The sequence below is a fragment of the Tiliqua scincoides genome, chromosome 4 (genome assembly GCF_035046505.1).
Source record: "Tiliqua scincoides isolate rTilSci1 chromosome 4, rTilSci1.hap2, whole genome shotgun sequence".
NCBI classification, from domain to species: Eukaryota; Metazoa; Chordata; class Lepidosauria; order Squamata; family Scincidae; genus Tiliqua; species Tiliqua scincoides.
Window position 1 is genome coordinate 145,500,907 of NC_089824.1, and position 24,538 is coordinate 145,525,444.

General features: G+C 42.1%; 2 protein-coding genes across 2 annotated transcripts in view; one reads left to right on the forward strand and one right to left on the reverse strand.

Annotated features, from left to right (window-relative positions):
• The window catches only part of TNNI3K (TNNI3 interacting kinase), a 204,810-nt gene that overhangs the window by 25,408 nt on the left and 154,864 nt on the right, over positions 1 to 24,538 (reverse strand). Inside the window, exon 23 of the mRNA XM_066623520.1 lies at positions 1,092 to 1,151. Within this exon, the coding sequence (XP_066479617.1) occupies positions 1,092 to 1,151 (60 nt within the window). The remainder of the gene's footprint in view (positions 1 to 1,091; positions 1,152 to 24,538) is intronic.
• On the forward strand, positions 3,865 to 23,875 carry LRRC53 (leucine rich repeat containing 53). The gene is made up of 4 exons (XM_066623006.1): positions 3,865 to 3,952; positions 11,051 to 11,857; positions 17,190 to 17,723; positions 21,471 to 23,875. Exons 1-4 carry the CDS (start codon positions 3,865 to 3,867, stop codon positions 23,873 to 23,875), a joined length of 3,834 nt encoding a protein of 1,277 aa, XP_066479103.1.

Here is a 24,538-nt window from a genome sequence, read left to right on the forward strand (position 1 = left end):
CTGTACACTGAGTCAGACCATTGAGCCATCCAGTTTAGCACTGTTCGCTGTGTTTGGCAGGGGCTCTCTACAGTATGAGACAGAGGTCCTATTCAGGTTCCCTTTTATAGTGGAGATACCATGCAAAGCAGAACTATATGCAATTGAACAATGACCCCTCTCAAATTGTGGTACAGTTGATCAGTTTGTCTTTGGATCTGAGATTCTTCAGTTCAATCCTTTGTTCAGTTATAGGGTATGGAGATGTGATAGGGTTTTGTTTTTTCATGCTGTTGTAGGTAGTATCAGAGAGATTTTGTTGCCTGTGGTCTGTACATCCATTCCCATTATAGTTTTTTGATAAACAGATATGTCTGAAGGAAAGAAGAGATGAGCAGAACCCACGTTGGGGGGGGGGAGTATACTTTACTGGAGCGTGGAGATCCAAGGGGGCCCAGTCCAGGCTGCAACACTACCTTTGAGCGGAAAAATTTGATAGAAGATTGTAAATCCTCTTGAGATATCTGTGGAAACTTATTTCCCTGCAATAAGATTCTACAGATCTTGTGAGATTTGCTGGACCCAATCAGAAGCTTTGTTAGAAAAGGAGAATATTGAGTCCCTGTCCCAGGCCAGGAAAAGTGCTTGTGCAGCAGTTAAATTAGGATTTGTAGTCAGCAAGACAGAAAGATCTGTGCTTCCTTACAAGACATGCTTTCTCAAGAACAACTAGTCCCAAAGTTCTTTGCACAAAGGCAAGAGGGAGGGACAGTAGGGCAGCTGGTGAAGGAAGGACAAGGCACTATAATAATCAGGAGAATTGATCCCAGGGGGTAGGACCTAGTGATGCTGGTAGAATTTACAGGCCCAAAATATATGTGAGTAATGATGGTCTGCAGGATTAATGAGGATTAATGAGGACCTCTGACCTCAGGTTCTATGATGTTTGCTGTACTTCATATCTAATAGTTTAGGTTATAGTGGGACAATTCAGCAATAGGAACTTGGTGGTTCATCTTGAAAACATCCAATTTTCAGTGAATTGGCCAGTCTTCACATTTTTTTAGAACTAGGCATTCATATTCCTTAACTTTAGCAGGTCATTTTGTTACCTCAATGTTGCATAGACATTCTTCTAATTTAGAGACCACTTCAGAAAATTCAGGTCGTCCCTAAAAAATACAATAACAACATGAGGATAGTTTAAAATAAGTATGTTTGGGTGCTGTCAGGAAAAAAAAATTATTATTTATTTTTGACGATCAATCACAATTTCTAAAACATACTACAAATAATGGTTGGCATTCACAAATGAAAAGGGGAGCTCTGTTGTACATTTTCTTACAACTTCATTTTCTGGTCCTTTCTCTTATCTCATCAGACTCTGAAAAGCCCCCTAACAACAATGAACACAGAACAATGAAACTATAATTTAAAATTTTAGAGAATGACTCTCCCAAAGAAAGTGAAAGTGTAGGCTGCAATCCTAACCACACTTTCCTGAGAGTAAGCCCCATTGAACAAAATAGGATTTACTTCTGAGTAGACCTGGTTAGGCTTGTGCCCAAACTGGCCTTAGGAGCTAGCCCAAGCCTGAAGTGGCATTTCAAATGCTGCCCTCCTTATCAAATGATGTGCCAGCCAATACGCTTCCCTCTCCAGTACTCTAGTTCAGCACTCTTGTCCCCTCCACATTTCTCTCCACATTTCCCTTCCTCTCTGTCCTCTTCTTCCTTTTTTCAATCCAGGGAGAGAAGAAGGAGCACAGGAGGAATTAGGCAAAGATGGGTGCTCTCTGAGGCAACCGCTTCAGTTTACCTCATGGATGGGCTAGCCCTGCTAACTTTCTTAGAACAGTATGCCTATAAGAAGAGTGTATCAAGTCCAATCATGGAAGAGCCACTATTAACACAGTTGTACAATATTCAGAAAATGTGACTGTATAAGGACAATGGATTTTTATCACATTATAGACACAATCACATTACAACTTCACATTGCTATGGCGCTGTGCTTTCGAATTGTGAATTATCACCATGCTTGTTTTGTATTCTTAAGCTTGTCACAAGACTAAAGGCCCAATCCTCTCCTCAAGATATGCCAGCCTATCCCTACATATGCCAGTGCAACAAGAGCCCCTCTGGCAGAGACATCTGCCTGCGGTAACAGACATTGGTGCAATGCTGGAAAAATGCTGCGCTGATGTAGCTTGGACATCACTCAGACACCCGCACAACTCTGCTGGCAGAGAGGCCAAAACAGAGAGGAGATTGGGGAGTGAAGTAGGAAGGATAAGGATGAGTCAATGTAAAACATATCATGACCCCCCTTCAGATGATATGTCCCTAATGCCAGAAAAATGGTATACCAATGACAGTATAGGTAGCAGTAACCCCATGAGGAACAGTGGGAAAGGGACAAAGAACACAAAACTGCACTTCCCACCACCCTCTGCCCCATCCACTTTTCTACAATAGAGCATAGCTCCATTTGGCAACTAATCACAGAGCACCAATTCCAGTACCAAAGACCCTGCCAAGTGGGAGGGGGGTGGTTAGCAGTGGCAGTGGCTCTGCTAATATCCAATCTCAGTGGTGCTCAAAGTGGTGGGTCATGACCCACTATAGGAAATAAAAGGGCCATTCCCCTTTAAAGGGAGTGACCCAGAAATGGGTGCCCTGGCAACATCACAGCAATTGTGCTTTCATGGGGACTCAGGGGTTTTTCTCCATATCTGGGATGGTCTGCAAACTTCAGTGGGATGCCTGCAGCCCCCTGTGCGGGTCTCCCCCAAGCTTCTTATTGCTCCAATTAGTAGGTCGGAACAGACTTCTGGTTTTCATGCAAAAACTGGAAGTGTGCTCTGAACTGCAGATTAGAGTGATAAGATGCTTGGGGGAGACCTGCAGAGGAGGTTGTAGTCCTCTTGGACCCTTTCTGAGGTCCGCCCCCCGCCCCCCAAGTAGGAAGACAAGCCCCTGGGTCTTCATGGCACTTGATTGCTGTGCTGCTGCCGGGACACATCCCCGCTCCCTGCCCTTGCCAACACTTACCAGCTTTTCTTGAACTCCCAGAGAGTTTGAGAACCACTGTCCTATATCCCTTCCTGGGTTTTATCTTGCCAACTGAGAGTTGCGCATAGATCCAAGAGCTGGCATAGATCCAAGTAGACCTATCAGGGGAGGCCTTGAGGAGGTCTCTGGGACTGCTCCCCCAAAATAATGCTGCAGGATTAGACTGTAACTTCCATTATGCTATGAATTTAGACCAGATGTCCCCCTACCTAATATTATAATAAATAATATTTTTACATGTTTCAATATTTTTCAATATTTTTCAATATTTTTCCAATATTTTTTCCATTTTTTGCTTGACTCATTTACCTTGCTGGAATCTCAGTTTATGTTTCAAGATATTTCAGCTAGATACTGAATGTTTTCAGCTCCTCAAGCTTTTTTTTCTAGTAAAAAAATGAGCCATTTTTGATTTGCAAATGTGCTTTGCTTCATTGCTCAATAAATGGATAGAGTCTAATAGTTAGCTGAGATGAGTGTGCTTCAAATTCATTGTTAATTAAAAGCTCTCGGAATTAGAAACCTGCTTGGTGTCTTTCCCAAATCTAACCCTACCTTCTTACATCTGTTGTGTTTTTTTCATGTATTATTCTTAAAAAAGGAAGAAAAATGGAAAATTGCAGGCTTTTTTCCTCCCTAGATCAGACTTTTTTAAAAGTCTAATTCTTTTAAAAGCTAAATTGATTACCGCCTAATGTACTTCATTGCTGAATTGCAGTTAAGTCATCATAATAAAAATGTGAGTGCCAATATGCTTTCTTTGTTTTTTTCCCCTCCCCTTTTAGGTGCATTGCTCATTGTGCTTGCTATGATGATTCAGTTAATAGCATCATGCCCCTCTTCATGTGTGGTATGCTCCGAAGACATTACTCTGTGTCAAGGATTAACATATCTACTAGGTAACCAAGTAAGACACTTTAAGAGAACTGATATTTATTCTATACTGTAAGCTCACCCAGCACAGCTGTAATTGTATCGACTGCTTCTGGTGCCTGCTGCTGAGAGGTAAACTTTCAGAAAGCTACCCTTTCACATTTTGACTGAAGAGTGATAGCATTGTTTCATTTCTCTTTGCCTAGAGGCCTTATCCAAACTATTCCAAGGCCTTCAGAGGTAATTGAAAACCTTTGTTACCAAGAACAGAGTCATTTCACTCAGCCAAACGCTTTAAGAAAAACAAAATAGATCATTTTAATAAGTTTTGTCCACATTTTGTGCAAAGTTCAAGCTGTCCGCTGCCTGAATGAGCTATCAATTGCCTTATAACCCTGCCAAGGAATCTTTCAGCATTAGCAAGATTAAGCGATGTACCAATAATACAGATTAGTACCATAAAATGCATTATAATTCTGAAAGAATGTGCTTTCCCCCCTTCTTGGTGCCAAATGAGCTGTGGAAATGCTAACAAGATACAGTAGCTGTGTTCATTATGTATTGCCTGCTTAAGTCAACAATTTAATAAGACACCTGATTAACAAATTTAAAGTAGAGTGTAACTTACACACCGATTCTTAGAAAAATAAAATTTGCTTACTGCTGTCAGCAGAAAAATCTTAGCCTAATAGTTGTTAAAATAATGGCTAATGATCTATAGACTGAATAATGCTTTCCATTGGCTAGTTAGCCATGCAATTTCTATTCTGCATATGAAAAAAGACAAATAATTAGAGATTTAGTTCAAATCTGATGTTGAATGTAAATTCAGTAACTTCAGGAAATCTTTGATAATCTTTTCTATGCTCCCTTACGCCCACAGCGAAGTAGTTAATGGAGGTGTCTTTTTGTAAGAAACACTTTGAAGTACAGCCTCGACTTTAAGCATATGGCTAAATGCCATCAACAGGATCAAAACGGATGATTCAAGACCATGTTCAACCTTGAAAACCAAAATCATGAAGAAAGCAGATCAGTCCATTGCAATGCCAGTGATCTTCAACCTTTTTTGTGCCATGACCCTAACAAACAAGTAAAGTATGAGGCTGGGGACCACCATTGATCCCGTCCCCCTCCTGGGACCCAATCCACCCAATCCTGTCACCACCCACTCCCTTCCTCCAAAGGCAACAGTGGGGAAGGCTTTTTTTGAACTTAGCACAACCATTTTTCTCTTCTGGATAATGCATCCCCTTGACTTTCATATCAGCGCTGGAAAAGGAGAGTAAGGAGAGCTTCCTCACGTGTAAGCAGGCAGGACAGCTGTGGTGCTTTTCCACAGACAATGATGAGGGAGTTGTGTCTCAGCTGCCACCCCCACACTGCACATCCCTGAGATCTCTCTATCTCTCTCTCTCTTAGATGTGTGGGTGGGTGAGTCAGTGGGAGAAAGGTGGGATAAAAATCCTGAGGAGAAATTTTATATATTGTTCTAGATATTTTATTTTTTTAGTTCTAACTGAACACTTCACATCTATAAGTTGACTCCCCAGAGGAATTTCGTGGGCAGTTACCTATGAAAGAATTCTGGCTGAATGGGGACACATGAAACTGGCTTATCAGTGACCCTATGAACCAAGGCAGAATTTCTGGACAGATGTTGTTGACTGATTGCTTACTTACAATGTGAGCCAATTTCAGGTGGGTCCCCATTCATTTCAATATTTTATTTTTAATATATTTGACGATGCTACCATGGTACGCGTCTGCATTTGGAGGAATGTTACACACCTGTACTTTTTAACAGGCTACTAAGGATATGCTATTAACCATGATGGTCAATGGGGCTTACTCCTGGGGAAGTGTGGATAGGACTGCAGCCTTTGGGATTTTGGAGGAATTTTTAAAAAATTTATCAGCAACTACTTGGGAGGGTTAGAAGGGTTCTTCTTTATTTTAAATAAATTTTTAAACTTATACTTATTCTAAACTTTTAATTTACTAGCATACAGCCCAATCCTAAGCTGCTTGGTGTGCAGAGCTGCTGCGGCACCGAAAATGGGATGAACATTTAGGATACACGGCAGCCATTTTTGGCTCTGTGGCAGCCATTTTCAGCGCCATTCAAAAATGTTTAAAAACCACTGGCACAGCCAATCCAGTCAAACAAAACATAGTTATGTGAGAACACACAAGTTGCTTCAGGATGGAATCTGTGTAAGTTTAAACCACTTCTGCCCAAAGCTGCATATACGCAACAGGGATCAAGCGTGTACACATGTGGGCTGGGTTAATGGTTCATTAGAAAGGCCTGGCATGCAAAGAAACAAAAATCAACATTCTCAAGCATGATCAAAATATCTGCTTTCCACAAGTGGTGGACCAAGTGGTGGACCAAACACCAAGTGGTATTTAAACAGACATGATGGCAGCTACTACTAAAGCATTTGCCTGTGTAAATGCTCCACACATGCCCAATCATGTATAAACACACCATGAGTCAACCCATTTCTATGTAGAGATAGCAAGCCAGCAATCAGTGGTCTGGACAGCCGTGCCATTGGTATGCTAACAACCTTATGTATGAGTACATCAATTTATATGGTAAATATATTTACATGTGATGGGCAATGCTTTTATGGGCAAACATTTACCCATGCCTTACATTGTGTCTGCTTCAGCTCTTAATGCAAGGCTAATTTGGCTGTGAGGATGGTAAGGGCCCAATAATTTTAAGCTCTAATCAAAATCAATACAAATTAAGCTTCTACTTTGTACGATGAGTTCCCTGACTTTGAAACTGTTCTACATGGAAGAATTGATGCCAATTTAATTAAACCACATTGTAATTGAAAGCTGTGTGAAAGTCAGAGGTTTCCAGGGAATAATGTCAACATTTCTTTGCTTGCTGTTCAGCACCCATGAGTTCTCATTCAAGATTGTGTGTCAAAGTGGTCCAAATAATGTTGAAACGATTCTAGACCACGTTATTTTAAGCGGTCACAAACATGTAAACCCTAATACTTCTCATGATTTATTTTCTTGATGCCTCGGAGGATCAAGATTGCTACAAAAAGGTGACAGATTTCTAGAAAGAATTCCTGGGCATTCATGGGAAACATTTAAATAAGTTAGTGCGCAATCCAGAGGGCGCCCAGGGCTAACCCAAGTCCCTTACGCTGGCCCATTGTTGTTGCAAAAGTGCCATAAAGCACTTTTGTGCTGTCATAAGTGGGGTTAGGCTGGGGCATGGACTTGCGCCAGCCTCCTGTGCCAGTGTGGGCCTCAGCAACAGGGTGAGTTGTGTCGGCCAAGCTCGGCCAACACAGAGGTCTGGGGAGGGTGGGAAGGAGGGGGGAGTGAGGTGTTTTGGGGTGGGGAGGGCAGGTGGTGGGCGATCCCAGGTGGGTAGGAGGGCAGGGAGTGGGAGGTGGGGCCAGGGAGGAGGGGGCCAGGAAGTGGGAGGCAGGTAGGACATTCCCCTTGTCCTGGGCTAAGCCACTTTCAGCCTCAATCCTGCCTTGGATGCAGCGCAGGCAGGCCCCCTGGCCTGCCTGCTCCAGGGCAGGTTAGGATTGTGCTGTTAAACTTCTAGTCCTTATTTTGCACCAATTCTCACATTAGGCTGTTATAGATTTTCATAACTATATCAGCCTTTGCAGGAACATGATTTGATAGCCCTTGGTAGAACTGAATGAAATAAACATGAAGAAGGTATAGGATCTAGAACTATGACATTTGATCAGAACAGTTATTATTTATTGACTGCTCCAAAGAAAACCCTGAACCTTGCCTAGAAGGGAAACTGCAGCTAGTCAGCCTAGGAAGAGTCCATTCTCGTGGGAAGCCAACATGACCCCTGTTGGCCTTTTATAAGAATTGTTCAGGGATTGACTTGTGAGTCTGAGTTTCTTCTCTGTGGAAGAAGATACTAAACCAGTGTTTCTCAATCAGCGGTACCCGTACCACCAGTGGTACTTGAGATGGGCTCTGGATAAGGGATTCCCAGTCCCCCACCACCTGGTAGTAAGACCAGCAATGCAATGTGACAAGCAGTAGGAGGAGGCTTGGCTCGGCAGACAGAACTCCAGCACGTACTATCCTTGCACTCGAAAAAGCCCTCCCATCCACCCACAGCTGCTGCTTCTTCATTGGCTTATGTGGCCACAGAGTTTGCTTTAGACCCCACTGGACACTGACAGTATACTGGCTGCATACTGTACAGTTAACTAGGCACTGCATGGTTAACTAGGCAATCATCAGCTTCCTACTGTTGAAAGAGCTGCTGAAAGGAAAGTCTGGGGCTGACAATCTGGAGCCAATCAGCAAGTACGCTTTAGCATAGGGGAGCTGCCAACTTGGTGAATGTGCACCCTGTTCAACGGTCACAATAGCAGTGATTCTCAAACTTTTTGGGAAATTTACTCCCAAAGTAAGTCTTTGCAGGGGAAGGGTGAGGGCAGTGACGCAATCTCCAGGATTGCATCTCTAAAAGGGGTAAAGGGGGTGTGGGGAACCCTGTGCAGCCTTCTGCAGGGCTCCACGAGGCTTGAAATGTTGAGAAAAAGTGAGCGCAAATCACCTCCTGGCTGCATTTGCAAACTGGAAGTGGTTTGCGCTCACTTTTTTCTCAACATTCCAAGTCTTGGGGACCCCTGCAGAGGGCTGCGTGGAGTTCTCTGCACCCCTAAATGAGTAAAAGCACCCCCCTCTCCCCTTAGCGACATGATCCTGAGGATCAGTTGCTACCTCTCCTCTTCTCCCACCCTTTAAAGGGACGGGCGAACCTTTACACAAACTGATGGGTCATGACCCACCAGTTTGAGTACCACTGCAATGACACATAATAGCACCAACTTTCACCTTTCAAAAATTGCTCCTCTACTAATGGCAGCAGAGTAGTCCTCCAGCAGTCATTTGTGCAACTGAATAATATGCCACAAAGACTAGGCTAATCTTGATCATACAGAAGACTTGATTAAAAGCGATACATATCACAGCAGGGGGCTGTTCTCAAATGCATTAATGAGAGTCCCATGGGAACCCCTCCAAGGCATCAATGAGAGAACAGACCCCATGCCAAGTTTATTACATTTGCTGGAAGCAAAAAAATCCATATTGTAAAAAGAAAACAACAAATGACCTCCCTGTACAGATAAACATTAGCATCAGTAAATTGGTGAGGTAGCTCAAATGACAGTCGCTACTCAAGGGAGGCCCTTTCTGGGAATAGCAGGGGTGCATCAGGTCAGGGTAGAGGCAGGTCGCTGAGCAGCATGTGGGAAGCTTGTACATTGCTTGCCTGCCCCATGCTTGGATTAGTGCTGGTGCTTTCTCACTTCCATTAGAATGGGGAAAAAAAAATCATCTCAAATATATCAGCAAAAAAGGATTGTAATAAGCAATGCATCAGTTTTGACAACTAGTGGAACAGATGGTTTTCTGTTTCTAGAACAAATATGTCATGTCAGAGCACAGTACCCAAAAAAATTAATATTCTGGTGAGCGTTGTATAAAACTTTTGATGAATTTAAGCCTGTGACTGAATGAGCCTAGGACCGGAAGAGGGCAAGATGGCAGTGACTCAATCCAAGCAGACTAGGGAGACTGATTATGGTATTCAGTTGAGAGAGGCAGGTCAAAGAGTTGGCATAACATGTGATACCTCTCCAGTTAAGGAAACTTATTTACTGTTTCCATTATATTTGTCTGGCCTGGATGAATTACTATTAGATTCTGGTCGTTTCAGGTTGATCTGTTCCATCTGTACTTTCCAATTGTAGGGTGAATCCTGGATGTTCTAAAAACAGGGTTGTGATGTTAATGTACCTCTGTGGAGAGCTATGATTTCCAACTCCTTGAAAACTAATAGCATTTTATCCATTTTAGGAACACTACAAAAGTGAAGGCTTACGTTCCATAGCTGGAATGAACGATCACAAGGAACGCCAGAGATTATAAACTTAACCCGAATCATCTTATAATAGATAGCATAAACCAAGAGATGCCTAGAATATTTAAATGAGAAGAGAGAAGAGCCTTGCCTTTCTTAGTATCAAACATGGCCTAATTCTTAAAATAAAAAAATAAAAAAATTTCCCAATTCAGGATGAATGTGGGACCCTCACAATGCAGTTCCATCTGGAATTTTTGAAATAATTATGTGCCTTATGGCTTTACCGATAATATTAGGCATGCAGCGCAAAACTATTGACAATCATGAGTTCCATGCAACTGCCTGAAACAACCAGTTCATGGAATAAAAATTGCGGAATCACCTAGCAGTAAAAAGGTGTGATATATAATTCTATCACACAAAGACGTGTGGTAGGTTACATTACGATCAACATCTTGGTATCATAGGTTTCTTCTGTCTCATGTTATCATGGTTGGTATGAGTTGAAGATTTGTGACCCCAGAGTTATTAGGAAGGAGCTCAGATGTTGGTAAGAGAGCATGGATTGTTTGATTTTAGGAATAGGTCATTTCACTGACCTGTTGGACTGCATCGTATTGACTTTCACGTCCTGGAAATGGAATGTGTTGATTTTCAGGTCACACAATCCCAAAATTTTCTCCCAGGCACTTAGGAAAAGGGAATATGGGCTCAAAAACGGCATGGGTGCATTTAGTTTCCCTCTATAAGCAGGCTAGGTTCCTTTTTTTTTTTTCCCCCAGCTCACAAGTACCATCTATCACTCATATGGACCTCCCTAGCTCTACATGTATTTGATTAAAACAATATCAGATGGCTAAGAGCCCAGACCTATCCAACTTTCCAGCACTGATGCAGCCATGCCAATGGGGCATGCACTGCATCCTGGAGAGGGGGCAATTACAGAGGCCTCCTCACCATAAGGCAACTTTTGTGCCCATAGGGCTGCTTTGCAGCTGCATTGGTGCTGAAAAGTTGGATAGAGTTAAGCCCTAAGTCTGAAATTATTTCAAAAATGCTGCTAGACTTAATTTTGTAAACCAGAATAGGATTTTTAAAAAAATAAATGAATAAAAAAAGACTTTAGTCATATAACTCCTTTAAATATGAGTTAGCATCAAGTCAGATGATTTGAATTGCAAGAATATGTGTACCACTACAGTACTGTGTTTCTATTCTGTTCATACAGCTGCTCCTGCTTCCACAAAAGCTCTGATTGTGACTGATGGAAGTATCACTTCAGTTGAAGGATTTAACCTATCCTTCCTGTTTAATGCCACTTTACTAAGACTCAGCAGCAATGGAATTGCAACAATTAGAGATGATGCTTTCCTTGGACTTAGAACACTGAAGACTTTACTTCTGGATCAGAATCAAATATCCAGCTCTTCCATCACATACAGCACATTTCATGAACTTCAAACAGTGCAAGTACTGGTGCTAAGCAACAATGTTCTGAACAGCATTCATGGTACCTGGTTCAGGAACATGAAGGATCTTATCAGACTCCAGTTAAATGGGAATCAGCTCACCAGCATCACAAGGGACAGCTTTGAAATGGCAAACCTTGGCAACCTCAGGACCCTGGATTTATCAAACAATTTCATAAGTTCCATTGAAAAGAAAGCCTTCCAAGGCCTCACGCAGCTGGTGGAAATCAACCTTTCTCGAAACAGGCTGGCCCTTATTCCTGACACATTTTCCCCACTCACTCAATTAAGCCTTCTAAGTTTAGACCAAAATTGGTGGAATTGTACATGCAAACTTTACGACCTCGCCTCCTTCCTAAGAAATTATATGAATTCTTCATCCAGGACACTCAGAAATGCTGATAACATGAGCTGCAGGGCTTCTGAAAACCCAACAGTGATCAATCTGCTTGATCTCACAGAGGTCAACTGTAAGTCTGCACTTAAACACCCTCCTGGTAATTTAAAAAACAAGCGGAAGAAGTATGGAAGAGATATTGCACTGGTAGCTGTCTTTTCCTTTCTAGGTAATATCTCCTTTATCATGTTTGTCATCTGCTGCATTCTAAGCTTACCTTTTAAAAAAATGTGTGTGCTTTTTGCAATATCTATAATAACAAGTAAGGAATCATAGACTCTTAGGGCCAGAAGGGAGCTGAGAATCAACACTTTCAGCATTTGTCCCTAAGTAGGATCCTTTGTGCATTAACTACCATAGAGACCATCACAGTTGGGAACAGTTCTTAGTAAATACAGTTTGGCCAAATGAGTGTATCCAGTTCCTATAAGGTACTTGGCAGCTTTGACAATGTCTGTGTTGTTCCCTGCTATTCCATATAGCAGGGGTGTCCAAACTTTTCGGCAGGAGGGCCACATCATCTCTCTGACACTGTGTCAGGGGTCGGGAAAAAAAGCATTAATTTACTTTTCAAATTTGAATAAATTTACATCAGTTTACATAAGTGAATATATTAGAGATGGAACTTATAGGAATGAATGAAGGTCTGGCAATAGCTCAGGGCCTATAAAAGACCTTGCACAAAGCAAGGCTGGCCTTTCATTCGCTACCACTGCTGCATCACAGACATGAAACAGCAAGCAGTGGAGGAAGCTCTCGTTCGACAGTTCACATGAGAGGTGCACTCTTGCTGAGAGCAGTTGCATCAGGCCAGCGCGGGTTCCAGCAAGTCTTCCGAAGGCCAGAGGCGGGGGCTCTCTGCAGGCCGGATTGGGAGTCCCCGAGGGCTGCAAGCGGCCCCCGGGCCGGGGTTTGGGCACTCCTACCATATAGTAAGCGGGATGGAAAGCACAATTCATGCTGTAACTTTACATTTTCAGAGGCCTGCTCCATTCCTAATCTTGCGATAAGCAGCCCAACCCTCTGCATGTCTGCTCAATCAGGCCAACTCTCAGGAAAGGATGAATAGTATTGAAGCTTTAGTGTTAAAAAAAAACCTGACACCTGATAGCACAAAAAGCCCCCATGCAAACCAACCTAGAAGTACAGTGTGAGGTCCAGTATGTCCAAAAGGTATTTGGGCATATCCAGTACATCCAAAAGAACTTGTGGCAGACAGATACTTCAGCAGAGAGGTTGGTTGCACTTTTTTATTTTTAGATGCAAATTCTCACTGCCTGGAAGCAGGCAGGTAATGTCCCATGAGTTCACTGTCCACACATTACGCTGCACTTATGTGATCAGTGTTTAAACAGTTTGCACACATCTACCTCCAGCATATACTGGAATGAACTCTCACAAGTCTATTTAGCGTTGTTGCCGTCCCTCCCCCCATTCATGTATAATTTTCAATTTTGAATGGTGAATCAATTATTTCTTTGATACAACCTGAATTTTGTTCAGCCAACAATAGACAACTCCCTGTCCTTGAACAGAAACATGTAAGAATATATTTTGGAGTCAAAAGTCTTGCCCGAAGGTATACCACAGCCTGAAGCGATACCACCTCAGGCAGTGATCTCATTTCATTTCACAAGCTAAGAAGTGTTAGGCACAGGTTGTAAGTAGAAGAGAGACTGCCAGGATGAAAACAAGATTGTGAGGCTGCTGGATGAATTGATAAGTGATATTTCTCTTCTGGAGCCAAGCAGAATCAGTTACTTTTCTAAGACTGCAGTCCTAAACATATTTACGGATAAACCCAATTAGATATACTGGGACTTATTTCCCAGAAATATGTATATTGTTGCACTGTTTGCAACAATAAGATTGCAATACTAGACATCCTTTCCTAAGTGTAAGCCCCACTGAATAAAGTGGAATTTACTTCTGAGTAAATCTGCACAGGACTGCACTGTAACCTTTGATTTGGAATATCAAAACAGCTAGAGATAAAAGCTCAATTTCCTACAAGGTTAAAATGCCCCCAAATCTTCTTTCTCTTCCATTTGGATTACGTACTTCACAGACGTATCAGTATGTTGTTGAAACACATGCACTAATTCAAACTAGCCGAATATCTGAAACAATCCAAATAAAGTGGGAGTTCCTTTTCTTTTTTCAAGGCTCCAGCACGATAGGACTAACATATGGGAACATTTGACTTTGCTATGTGGGTGGCAGCTTCTGTCTCAGTATGATACTGGGATCACAGCGTTATGTCTGATCCCAGAGAACTGGGGTTCCAATCTTGTCTCAGTCAAGGATTTTTCATGTTTCGTACATCACATGTGATCAAAGGGGGATGGAACTTAAATCCTCAGTTCCTGCTTGTAATATCTGATGGTCATATAACTAGTATCATAATGTGTAACATAATCACAAAGTATCATTAAGTGGTTATGTTTATCCTGCCTCAATGTTGCCACCGCTATGTTTCAAATGCACATCAGGACCTGGGAAAATAGTGGTACATATACCACATCATCCTTCCCAATCCACTGCTGTATATGGGACCTCCCTCTGGGCTAGATGACTATCCCAGGATTTCAGGTTTTAAAAATTAGATTTCGAAAAAGAAACAATCCCCTAACATTCAAAGATACAATTAAAATACACACCATTTACATGGTGCAGGGGCCCAGAGATGGAACCCTGGTCTAGGTTTTGTTATCAAGGAAGAATATTCAGTCAATTGGGACACCTGTCATTCCTCTCAAGTGTATTTGTCTTGCTTGGCCTCAGAATCCTACTGGTTTTGGAGAACTGCTAGATGCTTTGTCCTTGACATTGAGGGAAACAGGATAGTTAAGCTGCAGGAAAAAAAAAAAACAAAAACATTCAGGCCAGAGTCATTTTCACAGATTCAATGTAGTGGAACAAGTACCTTCCGCCATGAAGACGTGCGCTGTATACTATGGGGGAAGGGTGATAAGGAGGCCTGTCAGAGGTAAGGGAAAATGTTTTTCTTTGGCTCTGTGTAGTCCCCTGATAACCTATGGATCTCCTTGGACTTATGCCAGCTATATAGCTGATGTACATCTAAGTAGAGCTGTTCGATGGAATAAGTCAAAAAATGGAAAATAAGATCTGGTGCATGTGATTGCTTCTGGATCTACTGCCTCCCTGACACACAGCCCTGGTCCCATCCCTGAAACACTTCATTTTCCCCCCTCGCTGTCCACTGCTCACTCCTGCCATCAATGTACCTCCTCTGGTCATGGCCAGGTGTTCTAGTGACGTGCACATTCATGCTGAGGAATCCTGTTGTGCATGTTATTGTTGCGTCTTTAGCACCAAACGACAGGGCCTTTCACTAACAGAATGCTAGTTTCATCAGCAGAATGTGCCTAAAGGATTGGGCCCAAAGTGTTATATCTTCCTTAACTTACATTGTGCTATTTTATGTCTATTTAAGGATGTGTCAGTACTACAGATGTAAAGGTTTTTGTTTTTTTTTTATTCTTATGGCTTACTCACTGAGGAAACATAGACAGTATAGCTCTGTAACAGCCCAATCCTGTGGTCCGTGGCATGGCTTCGTGCCGCAGACCACAGTCACAAACGTGCCAGAAGGCACATTTGTGGGGCTCACCGCCGGGCTCCCACCAGTGCTAGCCTAACGCCAGCCGTTGGTGGGCTAGCACCAGGCGGTGGCCCAGGTTCCGCAGCTCGGCGGTCTCCTGGACCGCCGGGCTGCAGAACGGAAGGTGGGGGCGTGGACGGGGGCGTGGGGGAGGCGTTCCGGGGAGGGGGGAGGCCGGCGGGGCCAGGCGGGAGGCGTTTGGGGGGGAGAGAGGCGGATCTGCAGAGCTGTGCTCCGCAGGAGCCAGGGCACTCGTGCAGGGCTGCACACCCTACATGAGCGCCTTTACTTTAGTGCCGACCTTATGGTTTGTGCTAAAGAGAGTAGCCCCATTGCAGGGCTGCTTCCCTTACTTGGGGGAAGGGGACGAATGTCCCCTTCTCCACAGGTGCCTCCCGCCGTAGCACGGGAGGCGCAGGATTCGGCAGGAGCTCTCCTCGGAGCCACCAAGCCTGGGCACTGCGGGCAGCTCAGGATTGGGCTGTAAGTGGCCTTAGGTTTCCTAATTCAGAATTCCCTTAAAAAAATTTAGGGTTCCCACAATAACGTCAGAGAAGCCATAACAGTTAAAACCATTATATCTCTGCAATTTAGATGTGTCTCAAGTTTTCTCAGAAGGCAGCTGAGCTAAGCTCAGTCATGCTGGTTTACACTGGTAGTAAAACAAGAGTTCCTCACAATTAAAAATCTGCCAAAATTTCACCATTTTTAATATGAAATTTGGTTTGGAATGTGAAACTTTACTTACAAGTCATGGTTTTTGGACTCATTGCTGACTCTTGACAGTTTTCATTTCAGCAAGTGTCAAATATGAAATACCATATTTACTGTCAAATATTATTAAATAGTAAAGGCTACCGCACATGATCTAGTATGGTCAAATACAATATACTGTACTGGTAAAATCTGAAATAAGGAAGTCAAATATGAAAATATGAAAAAAAATCAAATATAAAATAAAATTATTACTTAAAATATCATTGGATTTTAAATAACAAAATAAAATAAATTGTAGATATAATTGTAGATCTGTTCCAGTTGAGGAAAGGTAGTATAAAAATTTTTTTTAATCAATAATAAATAAATATTAGATATCCGTTCTAGTGGTTGGACATTACATATTAGGGAACATTCTACATAAAAATTTACTGGAATTTAGGGAAACAATTCCTTGCTGCCATAATTTGCAGCTGGCTACATGGGGCAGTGGGAGATCTATGATCTTCCACCATTTAAAAAAATGACAAAATCAACCCTTTCTGCTTTCTCAGGTGTAAGGAGAGCCTCATCGGGTATAAGCAGGCAGGGCAGCTATGCTGCTTTTCTATGGACTATGATGGGATGGTTCTGCCTCACCTGCCACTCCTACACCGCATGTCTCTGAAAGGCATGAGAGCAAAACATGAAACTCTGGTTCTTTTTACTTTCAATTCCTTTAACCTTCCTCTTGGAGATTTGATCTCCTTCCATTTGGTGGCAGATGACATTTCATGAAGGAAAAATGACCTTTGAGAGAGAGAACGCCCATCAGACTTTAGTGTTCCTTAAATATAGTAACTACACATCTAAAGATTCAATCTATTTTCTCTTTTAAGGAGATCTCAGATGTGTCTCCAATCATTACAAATTCATTTGCTCCTTGAATAATTGCTGTGGAAGCTTCTTCGCACAGAATGATAGAATTATATAGATGACATGTGTGGGAATTTAATTGGATTCCTGGTTCCCCACCCCAAAAATTTTAATCATCTTATGTAGCAGGGGTATCTCATGGGTTGTTTTGTTTTATTACGTTCTGGTTTCTATGTTTAATGTCAAATGAGCAACTCTTCAATTTATCTGATGTTATCTTTGATAAACCTTGTATTTGTCACAGGAGGTGTTGGTCTCACTTGCCTAGTTTTAGTCCTCCTTAACAGGAAACTTCAACACAGCAAAGCAAATGAACTCTCATCAGAAAACTGCTGTTGCAGAACCCTAGATGAATCCCAGTGTGGTCATGAGCCAAGAAATTACCTCACTAAGGGATACTGTAACTGCCACTTAACTCGGGAAAATGAAATAAAGGTCATGTCCATGTTGGGGTCTGGCAGGGAAATGCCACTTTTACAGGAAAATAGCCATCAAGAAACAGTAAAGGCAGAGTCTAAGTGCACAGGCCCAAAAATGCCACTCAGAAGCATTCAAAAGGAGAATGAACCGGTGAAAAATGACCATTTCTTATGCCTTAACTGTAGACTGCTACAGTCTTATCCTCAAGAGTCTTCTGGGAATATGGCGGTTCCTAATGAAGCGGATGTACTGCACCAAAAGCATTTCCACAGGCGAGTCAGAAGCCCAGAAAACTTTGGGCAGTGGGAGGAAGACTCACAGACGGCAGGATTAGAGGACCATTCAAAATTTAGTCCAGGTGAGTTACTTCCCTTGAAGCAGAGACTAGACCTTGCTTCTGTGTTTGTTGAAGATTCTCTTTTTCATGAAGAGTTCGTAGCATGATGGTTGGGATGACTTCCCATGCTAATGTGCATTGCCTGGGGTAGGGGAAATCATCCTGGTATGGAATGTAAGCACACCAATAGCCATTCCCCTATAATTCTCCCCATCGTAAGGATACTGTCACAGCATGGGATTCAGCCACTGGGAAGAGGTAACCATACTGCTCCTATAATATAAATACTAGCTCAAACAGAGGCACAAACATCTTCCAAGATGCTCTCTGACTGCCCCCCACCCAATTATGCCTAGGGTGGTAAAGTGTGGAATGGAGGAATTCAGCAATCAATTTCCTCAGTTCAGAATTCCCAGACCGTTTGCAAATTCAGCCAAAACTTCCATCTGAAATTTGAGCCTGACTTGCAATATCACTTCTGGGGTTTAGCCCTATCTGCTACAGACACCCTTCTGGTGACAGCAGCAGTGGTGATGAGGAAGGCTGGCAGAGAGGCCTCTTTTCCAGGCATCACAGACATATACTGTACTCATCTCTCTATAGCTATGTGTATGTTTGTGTGTATATTCCATAGAACGTTACACAGAACATTAGGGAAATAAGCACCTACTGCAAAGAAACAGAGACAACAGGTGGCATTTAACTAGTCAGAATCATTCCCTCCCAAATCTACAGCAAAATGAGATAAAACAGACACAATTCAGCTAAATAACATAAACATCCTGAAACCGCAACCTGAAAAAGCCCCTGTAATGGAAGAGTTACAAGGTACTAACAGCGTCTCTATGCAAGTATCTATATACATATGGTTATTGAGTATGCTTTTGAACAGGCATTAACATATCACATGGATGAAAACTACCATGTGTGCTGGGATCTTCTCTAATTCGGCAAGGAATGAAGAGGAAGCCAAAGATGAAAGGTGCAACAAACTATTACAGAGATAATAGGGAAGGGGAATCAAAACAAAACCATGATTAGACCAATTAGAACACTCACACACACACACATCAGGGGAAATGTTGGAAGCACTAAGCATGACACTGGTTTGACTGCACATAAGAAAAACAAGGAAAGTTTGTGGTCAGTGGTGAGGTTGCACCCGGTACAGCAATTATCAGCCTGTAAAGTGGGGTTGAAAAGGCAGAAAACCCAGGAGTTAGGCAGCCACCTTAGCTGATGTGAGGAAGGGAAGAAGTATAAGAAAGCCAGAGCTGCTTTCCCAGGGGGTCGTTGCAAGGTGGCCTATAATCATGACTGTCCAGACTGTACTGGCACAGCATCTTTAGTTGTGGTAGGGAGCCAGCTTGAATGATGGCTTTTGGATTGTGGCTGGAATGGAACTGGCTTCACACACCACTAGCAAGTCACACACACACACACACACACACACACACACACACACACACACACACACATAGTGGCAACAAGGCAGACAGACGAGCAAGGGATGAAAGACAGGTGGGGTCCTGTGACCCAGGGTTTTTATACTATTGTCTTCCACAACATTCTATGAGAACTTTCGTGGTGTGAGTTTATCAAGGAACCTTCCTTTGTGACTCAGTGGCCATTGATGGTTTATGCCCAGTCCTAAATGGGTGCTTCTACAGTTCCTGAACATGGATGAGGGTGAGGAAGCTAGCTCAGAAGGCCAGTTGCTCCATTAGCATGGCTCCTTGATTGACCATGGAGTCGGTGAGTACAGCTAATGCTGGGATTTCTTCTTTTGTGTTACTAACAACACAACTTGTGTTATTCCCAAGTCAGAAAGCTCCTAGGAGGTGGATTTTGTTCACAGACTGAAATGTGCTGTACAAGCAATGTGCCCATGGAATTTTCCAAGGAGGAGGCAAGGATCCATCCAAGGGTGAGGCTGGGGAGGGGATTGCACTGGCTTTCAAAAATGGGGCCTTCCTTTTGGCCTTGTGGATCTGAGGTGTCTTGCCAGCAGTCTTATTACTGGAACCATATTACTGGCCTGGGTCATACTTTCCTGGCAGGTACTCAGTACCACATACACATGTACACATGCATATTTTCCTGCAAGCTTCATATAGAAATAAATAAAAAGACCTGTCAGGAAACAATTTACAATGAGGATATCATGAAATGTGAAGGTTGGTTGAATTCCTGACTAGATCCAAATTATTATCACTTACTCACAGAGTCACAAGACAGATAAAATAATTATTCATAGTCTCACAAGACAGAAACATAATTTCTAATGGCCTATGACGTTAACATATTTTGACACTAAACAACGTCTACTAGTGATGGTGCTTATTTCCCTATTATGGACCAGTGTTTCCCAAACTCTGAGTTAGGACCCACCAGTGGTGGGTCGCAAAAAGTTTTTGAAACATTAAAAACAACAACTTTGCAAGCACCATTGCCTGGTTCGCAGAAAAAAATATTGGCTGGAATACTAACCTGTGGTGTGAGGTAATCTTCATACCCCCAAACTAAAATATCACATTTCCCTTTTTTCCTATAGTATTTGGTGTGCCATAGATCATGTGTGAACCCAATTTCAGCCTTTTTCTGGCCTGGAAGTTCCTAATTGTACATCTTGCTCTCCAGTTCAGCCTTCTGGGTACCCCAGAAGGTTTGGGAGAACAGTCCTTGAACTCTATTTCTAGGGATAGTCTAGCACAGGGGTGCTCAATAGGTGGATCACGATCTACTGGTAGATCGCAAGGCAAAATGAGTAGATCGTGGAGTGCCGACCCCCCCCCTTCAGGTGCCTCTGGGAGGAAACGCCGGGAGTAAGGCCCATTGTACTCAATGGGGCTTACTCCCAGGTAAGTGTGGCTAGGATTGCAGCCTCACAGCCTAATCCTAGGCATGTCTACTCAGGAGTAAGTCCTTTTATACTCAGTGGGGCTCAAGGTACACCAGCATACATTGTACACATAAATGTTATATGTTATGATGGCGCGAACATTGTAAAAAAAAACTCTGGTAGATCTCCGGGCCTTGCTGGGTTTCAAAGAAGCTCTCGAGCCAAAAAAGTGTGAGCACCCCTGGTCTAGCAAATGTCAACACATACATACTATATGTAAGGTCTCTAGCAGCCTCAGGAGCATAGGACCTCAATTATTAATTATTTGTTTAGATTTTTTGGGGTCTAGTGGGTCAAGGTAAATTGCCATTGTGAAAAGTAGTTCCCAGTGCTAAAATAGTTTGGGAAGCACTGTTTTGGACCTTACTGAATGTAAATATGGGAGATCTGTATAGGCTTGAATTCTAACACACTTCTACATGAACGAAAGCGCCTTCTATTCTTTGGAGTGGGAGAGGTAAAGATCTACTTTTTGAGGAAACTCTATTATGCAGTGCTCCTTTTATGAACAGAAGGAGCTTCAACCCATGATCAAAATCAATATATGAAATGCATAAACCCTAGCTGCAAAAACACAGTTCTAGCAGCAGTAGAGCGCTGTGACAGTACAGCTATTTATGGCAAAAACAACCCTTTCTAGTTAAAATGTTTAAAAAGGTAGTCATTCTGTATAGATATACTGACCAGTACTTTGCATGTAAAAATGTTTTGCTGAGACTGAGATGTTGGCTAATTATCCTGTGTTTTTCCATAAGCAGGGAAGGCTTTTTTTTGGCACCATGGGTGTAGGTGTTCCAAACATCTGTTTAGTCAATGTAAGAAAACTCCTCTACATGTGCTAAGTTTCAACACTTGCTGTTCAACAGGAATCAGAAGTGACATATTCTGTGGAAGATGTGCAAGGCCTGCATGTGTTATGGCAAAAGGGAGGCTTAGAAAGCAGTTAGCAAATGAGTCACGGCGATCTCTATCCAAACGCGAGGATGATGACTGCGTAAAGTCTTACAGGCAAAGGCAGTTTATTTCAGCTTTGTCATCAGCACCCAACACACCAGAAGAATCAAAGGAACATTGTGTGCAGGCGACATCAGAAAGCCAGAGAGTCCAACAGGATGATCAATGTGGATCATTAGAAAGGAGAAAAAATATTTCTCCGCCGCTAGACAACTTCCTTATCTGTAAATACATAGACTCTGATAAATATCAAGACTACTCAACAGAAAAGAAACACAACCATAGCAAAAATTTAAAGCTGGAGAAAGAGCAGAGTGCAATGAAGAGCAAACAAACAAGAGATTGCCGTATGAGTGATGACGAGATGCCATTATCACCATCCGTCAAGAGAACATATCAGCCCAAAAGTGTTAGCTTTTATGTACCTGACCTGGAGACAGTAAAGAGGGTGGATGTAACAACGAGTGGCTTAAGTGAGGTGAGATCCCCTAAGAACAGACGATTGCACGAGTGTATTCAAGGAAACCTATCCTCAGCTCTGGCAAAGAGATTGCTTGGTGATTCAGAAGCCAAAAGTAGAGTAAAGAAAACATCTCCCACTATTGCAGGTCCTGAGGAAAAAGGAGAGACTGAACTAATTTCGAAGTGTAAAATAAAAGCTAAAAGACAAGACTCATTAACTGTGAAGTTAAATTTACATCCCTTTCGGAAAGTAAGAGTCCATCCTGAAGAACGTCTTCCTGAAGAAAACACTGAACCACACCCATGCTGTCAACCCAAAAACACATTAACTGAGCTCCAGCAGACAATGCCTCAGGCTTCCAAAAAGGAAACAGTGAGAAGAACAAGAAAAACAAAATCAGAATTTTCTGTGATTGCCCAAGAGACATTGGAGGGCAGCAGTGAGGTGATTAACTCCAGACCAGTTGAAGAAAAAGAGCCTGAACAAAATGGCAACAAAGCAGTGACATGCAAGTCATGTCCTTCTAAGAGAATTACTGAGGATCTCACACCCACCAAGCATTTGCAAACTCCAGGCTGCACCAGCAGCTGTCCTTCTTACTTGATAGATGGAACTTCAAAGATGACTATTTCTATTCTTGCTCCCACATCTGAAAATTCACAGAGTATTTCACAGAATACAGCAAATTATATTCCCATATCAATGAATTCTAAGGAGCTTAAGGAACATGCTACAGAGACTCCAGTCTTGGCCTTACATCGGGATTCTCTAATGACAGAAGTACAGGGACAAGATCATAATCCTCCTCCAGCAATCTTTATCCAGAGAGAAAACAATGAGTCGATAAGTCCCAAGAATGAAGATCATTTGCAGCTACAACAAATTACAGAGAGTACAGCGCAAAGCATGAATCTGGATCAATTAGAAAACCAAAAACAAAGAAGACAGGATGAAAATCAAACCATGAAAGATGGGTTGGAAGATTATGAAAGGGCTGGAGAATTTGAAGCTGTAGAAGGAAACCTAGATAGTACACAACCTCGTAGCTTTGACAAAATACCATTCTCTCTATCTAATGCACACAGGCATTCAGAAGAAGTGAACACAGACCAAACAAAATCTCCAGTTCACTTGAGTGATTCCCTTTTCAATTCTCAAGCCAATGAGCATCTAGCCACTAAAGAAGGTCTTGAAATGCCGGACGGTTTGCGTATAACTGAAGGCATAGAAGACTATGGAACAAAAACGCAACAGGAAAGGGAAGATGAAAAAACAGAAAGCAACAGAGAGTTGACTAAAATGTTTATCCCAGATTTAACAGACAACTCAGTGAATGTGAAAGAAGAAGAAACGCAAACTGGAGATGAATGGGAGAATAACAAATTCAAAACATTTCCCAAAAGCCTTGTCAAAGTGACCATTATCTCTAATACATCAAGTGTCCCCAGTTCTCCTGAAACGGAAAATACCCATCTGGATGGTAACATCAATCTTGAAACAAACACTAATGTGCATGTGGATAATGAGAGTGATTTGCAAGAAGCTCTGAACCATCAACTTGATGAAGGTAGCAGCAAACATAAAGAAGGCAAAATGCCACTAGAAATCCATAAAGATCCTTCACTGTTACGGGAACTTAAAGACACCAATTATGAAGAACAAACCGAGATGCCTTTAATCCCTTGCAGTACAAATAAAGCCGAAATCTCTGTTCCCAAATCTGCGGGGTCTCCCTCATGTGCTGATTATGATAAAGAATTACCTTTACAGGTGGAACAAAGCAAAGAAAATGTTTTAGTTAATAGTTATCCTTCTTTAGCCTTCTTCGTAGACAAAAAACCCTATTCTATATGAACCTTCAGATTTCTTGATGAGAACAGGACACTTCAAGAAATCAGAACAATATTTAATGGAAAGCAAGGAGCTGCTGAAAGTCGGAGCAGGAACATATATCTGCTGGTCTCACAGCAGAATTCAGAAGAAAGAGGAGGCACAATTACTGAACACAGCTGTGATTATAAATTATTAGTCATGACGGCATAGCATGCTTCATTACAACCTATTCATACCATAGAGAAACTGATTTTTATTTTATATAGACATTCAACAGATATACTGAAATTTTAACCATCTTTCAGATAAGCTAGGGAGAAGATTCAACCCCACCCCTTAAAAACAATTTCAGTAAATTTCATTATGGAAGATCTTGCATTTTCCTAAAATTGAAGCGTACACCCCTTTTGGAAAACTGTTAAATTTCATTGAGTTTTTCCTCCCCAAGATCTCAGAATATGAATTTGTAAGATTTTTTTGAATGTCTTCATCAAACACTCAGAAGACGTTACAAGATTCTTTTCCTACCAATGAGGAAAGCAAGACTGCTAGTCTTTACAATAACTGTGTGACACTGTGTGTACAGTATGAAATATTTAAATCTTTCTGGGTACTCTTAAAAAGGTTTCTTGATGGAATGTACAGTTCTTTCCACCCTACATTTATAAGTGCATTCCATTTTTC

Coding starts and splice junctions, on each gene's coding strand:
- LRRC53 (XM_066623006.1), top strand. CDS start 3,865: ATGATTCAGTTAATAGCATCATGCCCCTCTTCATGTGTGGTATGCTCC. Junction 3,953..11,050: donor AGGATTAACATATCTACTAG/GTAACCAAGTAA, acceptor CTGTTCATACAG/CTGCTCCTGCTTCCACAAAA. Junction 11,858..17,189: donor AGCTGTCTTTTCCTTTCTAG/GTAATATCTCCT, acceptor TATTTGTCACAG/GAGGTGTTGGTCTCACTTGC.